Genomic DNA, 9020 nt, shown 5'->3' with positions numbered 1-9020 from the left:
ATACACCTTTAACAACCTTTTTCGAATTTCTAAATTAACTGTTCGCGAGCATAGAAGTGACTTCTTTTTATTAAAGGCGACACGACCCTGCGCTATCCTCTGCTTTATATCCCTACTACTCCTTTCGTCCTGACTTATCTGACTTCCTAGATACCTGAAATCGGCTACTTCTTCTAATTTTTCATCTCCTACCTTTATATTCGCTCTTTCCCCACTTTTTCTTCCCTTGCATACCAGTATTTTTGTTTTACTTTTATTTATTTTCATACAGTACTGTTTGTCAATACCGCTTCCACTTTATTTAAAACTCCTCCTTGCTAGATGCTAATACCGCTATATCATCTACAAATCTAAGCATACTAATCTTTTGCCCTTGTATATCTATCCCTACAGTTGTACCGTCTTTAATGATGTTGATCGCGTCTTCGATATATAGATTAAAAAATAGTGGTGACAGTGTGCATCCCCGTCTGACTCTCTTCCTAATATTTACTTCTCTACGTTACAGCCCCATCTCTATAACTGCCTGTTGCTCTTTATACAGGCAAGGTAACATTGATGGTCACCTACCATTGTCCCCTTTCCATGCCTTCTATGATTTTACTCTCAACTTCATTATTATTTTGAAAGAAATAGTTTTCAAGACGTATCTACATCTTTAATGTTTAATTTTACAACAAAATATAGTTGTTATTTTGACACTGTGTTTATAGTTATAAGTGACCATACCTATACATCCGTAAAAAATACACGGATATTTTACGCCCATCCATTCGCAATCATTCACGATTGTGCTGCTAATATCGGGAAAAAGTCTTTGTCTATTATTGGTTATAAAGTCTTCCAGGTTTTGGCTATTTTTGTAGTGCATAGATTCGACAAGGAATTGAATATTAACCGGAAGTTCCGTGCCCTTGTCTTGAAATGCTTTGATGACGTGAAACCAACAGACTAAAGGACCTTTGCCACCTGCCACCCCGTTGCCGTACAGTTTTTGGTTTTTTAAAACTGCATCCCAGGGGTCTGTCTCCCATTTTTCCATATCTGGATTCTTGACGTCCAAGTAGGCGTAAATAAGAAGCTAAATGAATAGAAAAATTAATAATATAAACTGATGTCTTTCGAATATTAGTAAAAAAAACTTCAAACCAAAATAAACGGGTTAAAATTAGGAATCACTTCTAAATACTCCATACAGTACGTATAATTTGGCATATAACGTTTTCTGCTTAAATCATTTTTATTTTTATTTTTCAAAAATTGCCCGAACATTCTATAGAATGCATGTGTGGATATTTTATGAAGTGCGCGGGCATTTTATGAAAATTTTATAGTTTCTTCTGTTTTTACAAACATAATTATCGGGCCCACATAGAAGTAAATTTTGTAAGGTTTCGATTACCGTTTGTTTGTTAGGACTTGTTCCCAATCTTCCAATAATCACCGGTGTTATTGAAACTTTCTTTCCTTCAATTTCCGTCGTGCCAATATCAAAGCATTCGTACTTGACGCCCAATTTCTTCATCCATTTTTCGACGAATTTAACCATTTGATTAGCATCGTCTAAGTTTTCAAGGGTTCCCGAGATAGATTTAATGGTGAGGAACTCTCTTAGATCTTCTACAAACTTTTCTCTGTTCGAATCTGTATACTGAAGTATCTTCAATAACGACGGTTGAATTTTCATTTTTGTTTCTAACGTTTTAGCAAAAAACTCCCCGTACTCCCCATTTGTGGTTCTAGTTTCGCTATGTTCCGTTCTAAATACGTGCGGATATACCATTTTGACTTAAATGAACGATTTACTTGATTTTTTAAAGGCACTTGTGGATAAACGGAAAACGAACGATATAATCCGTGTAAAAATAAGCGAATATATAAAAAACACCCAGTAAAACGCACTCTGTTACCATTATCTTACTCGTTGAACCAGTCTGCAAAATAAATGTAAAATTGCAATACAATATGAACAAATTGTAAATGACAAAACGTCAAAAAATTATTGTTTGTTGATCCAACTTGCTAAGATTTTTAGAATTCAAAATAAATATTATTAATTTCATTAATTTCTGGATCATCATGCTTGATAATTGTAAAAAGGATGTGTTTAATGTTGTAGGCAGGGTTAGTTAAAGACATATTGGAAGTAACAACAGGAGTAAAGAGGGGTAGATAAATATGTAGATTAGATCACTGTTCGTAAATAGATAGACATAAGGGGTTAGGGGTGTTTTAGTTTTCGGGAATGATCTTTAAAAAAATTGTAGTTTAATTAATTAAAAGACAGATTCTGTAAACCTTCGTACAGAACATTTCATAACTTTTTAAAGCAATATTTCTTATAAACCTATGGGGGAAAAACAGAAGTTTACTTAAATCATTTTTATTTTTATTTTCCAAAAATTGTCCGAACATTCTATAGAATGCGTGTGGATATTTTAGAAAGTGCGCGGGCATTTTATGAAAATTTTGCAATTGCTTCTGTTGTACATGAAGGTAAATTTTGTAGCATTTTGATTACCATTTGTTTGTTTGGACTTGTTTCCGATCTTCCAATAGTTAAGGGTGTAATTGAAACTTTTTATCTTATCTTTTTAAAGCAATATTTTTTTACCTATGAGGGTACCTACACTCTGGTAATTTGGTTGTTCTTTACCAAATACAATTACGTTTATGCGTAAGGAATAGTATTCCTGGTTAATTTAAATTATATTTGAATCCATAAATTACAACAGTTTCAAATCACCCTGTATTTACACCCCTATGATTACGAAGCTGTTGGAAAAAAAGAAGTGTACTCAATTTCATACGGTTTGATGTGGTAACAAAAAGTAGTTTCCCGGTTCGTAATTTTTGACAGAATATTCCTGACAGTTTTGTCATCGTGGAGTGAGTGGAATATATAACTCGCGGTTGGTCATGGCGCGTTGAAATTGAGGAATTACCCAGGGTGCCAAGCCGTGCGATGATGATGTTGTTGTTGGTAGTGATGGTGGTGAGAGTCGGTGGCACCAGGGGACAGCTTTCGTTGTTGTAAATTTACATACATCACAACGTAATGGCCAACACACATTTTTACTCCGAACGTGTTAAAGCAGGATGATGATTCGTTAGTCTGGCGAAAACATATGGCGGGGTCTCTTTTCGAGAGAGCGGGCCTCATATTTTTATTAATTTCTACTTCATTTTTAACGCTAATGGTCAAAAATGAATGGATTATTTAAAAAGATGGCCCTAATAGAGTAGATGCCTCACTCGGTAACTGATTAGCTTAATGTAAAAAGCCCGTTTTTTACGTCGTTTTGCGTTCGCTCGACCGTACGTTGCTATATACGGCAAAATTCGTCCCGACAATAATGGATTTTTGGGGTCGTTAGTGTCAGATTGAAAATGATAGTAGTTATGAACAGTTACTGAACTGTATTTTGAATTCTTTTTCTGCTTTAATTGCTTTGCTACGTGAAGATGAATGGAAAAAAAATCATTGCTCACTTCTAAATTAATATACATTTATTTAAAACGACTCCATTTTAATGATTGGGAACCAGATGTACCACAAATGGTAACAAAGGAGCTGCTGTTATCAGACGTTAAAGTTTCTCGAACAAAGCTATACTTTGTTTACTTTCTGTAGCAATGTGACCTTCAGTTTGACCGGCGCAAAGTAGAAAAGGACAGCTCTAGGTCAGAAAAGGAAGGAGACAACTCTCGACCAAACTCTTAACCGGTGAGGAGCGTATATTCCGTACAGTACTGCACGGAAAAATTGACCATTTTATCTACTACAATTGCATTGCTCAAATGTGCTGTTATTGGTACCAATTAGTACTTAAAATGTCAACGAGATGTTTATTTATATTTGAAGACATATTAAAGGCTTTAACGCTTGTTTTCGATTCGCACTACCATTCATGATTGAACAAAACTTTTGGCAGGTACTGTATGAAAAAGTATGTTAAATGAACAAGAGTCGAGAGTACAATGAGCTTTTTTCTCCTTACCTACGATTTTGCCAACGCGCATCCAATACATTGGAAGGGGAACATCGCTAGAGAAAGTAAATGAAGTATACTACTTTTTTAGTTTCAATTTGAAAAAGGAACAAACTGTGAACCTTATTCTGGTTAATACTCTTTACTTATTTGAAAAACATTGTCAACGATTCGCTCCTGATTTGGAACTTTATCGAGGCTTTATCCAAACCAGGAGCGAAACGTTGGAATTGTTTTGCAAATAAATCAAGAGCATTAACCAGGATAAGGTTCAGCGTTTCTTCTTTTTTCAGTTAACAATTCTGGGTGATTATACGTACTTTAATAAGCTTCGAATGTTCTTATTGTGGCAAACATGTTTGGATTTAAGGATTTTTGGAGTCGTTAGTCTCAGACTGAAAATGATAGACAGTAGTTATTAGCAGTTACTGTACAGTATTTGAATCTTTTTTTTCATTAATTGCTTTGGCGAATGAAGATCAATGGAAAAATCATTGCTCCCTTCTAAATTAGTATACATTCATTTAGAACGGCTCCATTTTAATGACTGGGTTCCAGATGTATCACAAACGGTAACAAAGGAACAACTGGTCAGACGGCGGAGCTGAACTTTAAAGTTTCTGAGGCAAAGCTACCACTTTTTGAGTTTTGTGAAAAAATACCTTCAAAAACCATGAAATGAAGTTAGCTTCAAATGTTGTTATTGTGGTAAATAGGTTTGGATTTAGGGATTTTAAACCAAAGTGTTGATGGGCCTTCAGAATTCGAGGTACAAAAGAGCAAATGGCGAATAAAAGAATGTATCTGTATCTGTACGTATTTTAAATGTTGATGGAGAATTTGGGACAGACTGTGCTTGTAAGTACTTGGTATATGTAAGTACAATACGGCACTTGAGGGGTCGGTTAAAAGAACGAGTTTTCGCTCGAGTCGGTAGCATTGTTGGCGTCGTGCCCTCGGTTTCGAGGGGCCATGGTTATTATTTAGCGCCAGGCGCAGGCAGCATGAATGATACCCTGAAAAGAGGTTCAATTTGCAGCGAAATTTTAGAGGAATTTTAATGTAGGGTTTCTTTTCTGACTTTGTACTGCATCACTGTTGCTACACGATGTTTTGTTAAGCACATCTTCTGTGATCTCTCTGCATCCCCGCTTGTTCTCGCCTAAATGACTGTGAAGCATAGACGGGACTCGGCAAAGCTTTGAAATTATGATTAAAATTGAGATACACCGACGCAACTTTGAACGAACGGAACGGCTCATATACATATATATTCGAGTTATTAAACCGACGACTCATTCATTCCCGAGCTAAATATGAAAACGGCTACAGAAAAAGAACGAATTCGTATGCATATGCACCAGGTACAAAACCCAACTCGAGTACAACCAGTAATCGCAGATTTTATCCACATCTCGATGGGATTTAATGTACCTACAGGGGCGATGTTATGTGCTTCATGAAAACAGGAAGACGTGGAAACATTTTGTGGTAATTATTTAGAATTGGGGCTAGCTCCAAAAATTTTTTCATCGATTTCCGGTCATTCTACATAATAGAATCAGATATAGGCGAATGATGAGGATAACGTGGGTAGAAAACGTAAGAAATGAAGAGGTATTAGAAATAATAGGAGCACAGAGGACTCAATGGAAGTCAATAAAAAATAGGCGAGATCGGTTTGTAGGACACCTTCTCAGGCATGAAGGTCTAGTCAGAGACATATTAGAGGTAGAAACAGGAGCTAGGAGGGGTAGAGGTAGACCTAGGTTAGATTACTGTTCGCAAATAGTTAAGGATGTGGGATGTTCTAGTTTTAGGGAAATGCGAAGTTTAGTTCAGGATAGGAAGGAGTGGAGGTACGTGTCCAACCAGTCTTGACCAGTGACGACCTTATGATGATGATGATGAAATAAAATCTCCTTATCTCACGATTTCCACTGTATAAAATTCTTTTATTAATATTAAAAGAAGAAATAGGTATACATTCACCGTATATATACCCTATGATGTATGCTGTAATAAAAAAAAGCCTCCCTCGCTTCAAATATAATCATTGAACCCTCAGAAATGACCAGAAATCGATGGAAAAATTTTTGGAGCGATTTTGGTCTGGAGCACCAATTCTGGACAATTACCCATTTTGTGAACATGTGAGAACATCGTTCTGTTGAACAATAAATTCATAGAAATATTTACTTCTACTTGACTTCAGGGTTCCATCGTATTTGAACGTCTATAATTAGGGGTAATTGGGTGCCAAGCAGAACCAACAGCAAAACTTAATTTAGGAAAAGTCTTCCAACATTGTAACCTATATTCTAATTTAGTAACGAAATAAATTGAAATTACTCAATCAAAATTTCGTGTATGTAAATATAAACAAATTGCGTTATCATTAGAAATCCAGCATTTTTTGCGACAGTTTCATTATAAAACGGAATTAGCATTAACTATTTTGTTCGATTAAAAATCATTTTTGCGATAACCAATGAAGCCAAAATTTGGCAATGGTACCTATGTTACGAACGGTGCTCATGCTGCATATAATTTTAATTTTTCTGAACTGCTGTCATTAGTCAATAAAGAAGAATCGATCTCGCAAGTATATATGAAAACCAAGGTCAGGTGATACTGTCGAAAAGCCAAAAAGACCAAAGGCAAATGTAAATCTTCTAGATCAATACGACGATTATATTTTAGTTTTGTCTTGGTTTTGAATTTACTCATTCCTATTAGTTTAGATATACATATTATCACTATGCTCCGGTTTTCTCAGTTTTCACTGGTTAACTTTTATTGTAAGTTAGTGAAGACGGGCTGATGCCAATGAATTCAACTATGTTGTTTTTAGTGTACTGAAGACATCAATTTATTGTTATTGAAATACGTATTGGGCTATCAGCGCTTCTTATTCTAAAATATGATCGCAACTTAATTTCCGACAGTTAATGTAGATTTTTGGCATCAATAAGTTCTCCTCCAATTTAATTTATTGTGTTTTCTAAAATAGGGTATGTGACAATAGTATTGAGAAATCTACGTACCATCTCACTTGTATCAAGTGTGACTGATTTTTGTAGATTGATATATTACATGATTTTATGCAGTTTATATTTTAGACATTATACTGTTAAAATGATCATTGGTAAAATTCAGACTCGTTTTGATTCCATATTTCTTTTATTTATTCGAGCGTACAAGGGTATGTATTTTTGAATACTGTCGATATGCTTTTGTTTAAGATTTTCGGTTTTTGGTAGTGTCCGACCGAAACTGGTTTTTACGACCGAAACCGAAACGCAATTTCGGCGACGGTCTCAGTTTCGGCTGAAACCGAAACCGAAACTTCCTTATAAGGATCATGTTTTGAGAGAAAAGTAAAGAAAACGTTATTTTATTTTTTTATCTTTAAATCACATAGCTCTGCAGTCTTTGACATTTTCACTTATTGATAATCAAATCAAAATCAACATAACAACCCCTCATTTAAGGAAATACTTTAATTGCGCCTTAAAAATACTTAAAATAGGTGAGATGTTTATTTGAGTAACTATAGTAGATTAGACTCATTTTTCTTTTGAAGATTATTCATGCTTTTTTTTATATAATATTAAACATAAAATTACTTTTGTTATTGTTACCTAATATCACAATAGGTATAGGAACTCAATATTTAAGTAATAAACAAAACAAAATAAATCACTTTTATCTTAATTAAGAACAAATGTCTACTAATCTACTTCGCTTGGATGGAATTTAACGCGCCGAACATGACCGAGCAGAGCGCGAGAACTCCCGAACGCAGTTTCGGTTTCGGTAGGTTTGCCGCCGAAACCGAAACTCGTTTTTTTTGCCGAAACTCGACCGAAACCGAAACCGAAACCGAACTTTCGGTCGAACACTAGTTTTTGGTATAGAAATATTTATTAAGTAGTATTGTTTTAGTTTCATTGATGGTTAGTATGATGTCAGATCTATTATAATTCATTATTTTATCTGTAATTAAGTCCATATGGCATTAAAGTTTGGGGTAACATTCCTGCTGGAACATTTTGTGGTTTGTATTTTGTGCAACAAAACTCCATCTGATCTAAAAGGTTAAACTTCCTTGCTACTAATGAGTGTATTTGTTTAGCAACGTTAATAGGTCTATCAGTGAACCGTTATTATTGTTAACGTTTTGTAGTCAATTATAAACAGTCGCAAGTCGCTAATAATAAATTAATTATATTTTTAATCATCAATGTGTTTTGGTGGAGGTGCCAGACATATTTTTATAATCTGGTTACATATTGTAAAGCTTTTTGCTTTAACTTTAAATTATTTTAGATAACAGTTCGACTAAATTCTTTATAAATATTAAATACTCTTTAATTTAGACAAGAGGAAGTTGGTACTTTGGTAGTTTTCTCAGCAAGATCTACAATCTGAAAATGTTGAACAAACTTATTCCACCATGATTATTAGGGGCTCTTCGATGTCATAAAGCCCTATACAACTAGTCTGTTCGACTCGTTAATAGTTAACCCTAATTCCCAAGGTCATATTTCTGGCGAAGTTTCCTATAAATAACTACATTGATCCGAAATATCACTAAAATTCTCTAAAACTGGATAACCGTTAAATTTTTTTCTTTGTTGGTGTTGTGGTTCAATAGAGTAATGCCATTCGGTTAATTTGTTGTAGATCCTGAATAAATGTTCCGACTATATTATTCTACATGCTTAATCCTTTATACAGCTATAAATACTTTTTCACATATCAGGTATGCATTAGAAAGGATCAGGACACCTAATGTTCGTATGATTTACTATCTGTATCACCTTTCTTTCCACAATCTAATGTATTTGACCATAATAGATATCTCGCATTGATGATATTTTGACTTCATTGTCGGAATTAAATTTCAAAAATTTATCAATCCATTAACGTTCGTAACAAATCGAAAATTTATAAGTTTATTCGTTTTTATATCTTCATAGTTCATTAAAAGTTGATTTAAATAATAACAGCAAAACTTAATTT

At 34.4% G+C, this 9020-nt stretch overlaps 1 protein-coding gene across 1 annotated transcript in view; it reads right to left on the bottom strand.

Moving 5' to 3' along the window:
- The window catches only part of LOC108737344 (cytosolic non-specific dipeptidase-like), a 6253-nt gene extending 4251 nt beyond the window's left edge, over positions 1–2002 (bottom strand). Inside the window, exons 1-2 of the mRNA XM_025980067.1 lie at positions 1403–2002; positions 730–1081 (exon numbers count right to left, since the gene is read on the bottom strand). Of these exons, the coding sequence (XP_025835852.1) occupies positions 730–1081; positions 1403–1783 (733 nt within the window). The 5' untranslated portion in view covers positions 1784–2002. The remainder of the gene's footprint in view (positions 1–729; positions 1082–1402) is intronic.
- Positions 2003–9020: the final 7018 nt, after the last annotated feature.

The sequence above is a fragment of the Agrilus planipennis genome, unplaced genomic scaffold, assembly GCF_000699045.2.
Source record: "Agrilus planipennis isolate EAB-ADULT unplaced genomic scaffold, Apla_2.0 scaffold14, whole genome shotgun sequence".
Taxonomy (NCBI): Eukaryota; Metazoa; Arthropoda; class Insecta; order Coleoptera; family Buprestidae; genus Agrilus; species Agrilus planipennis.
The sequence above is the reverse complement of the archived record's forward strand: the minus strand, read 5'-3'. Positions and strand labels throughout refer to the sequence as shown.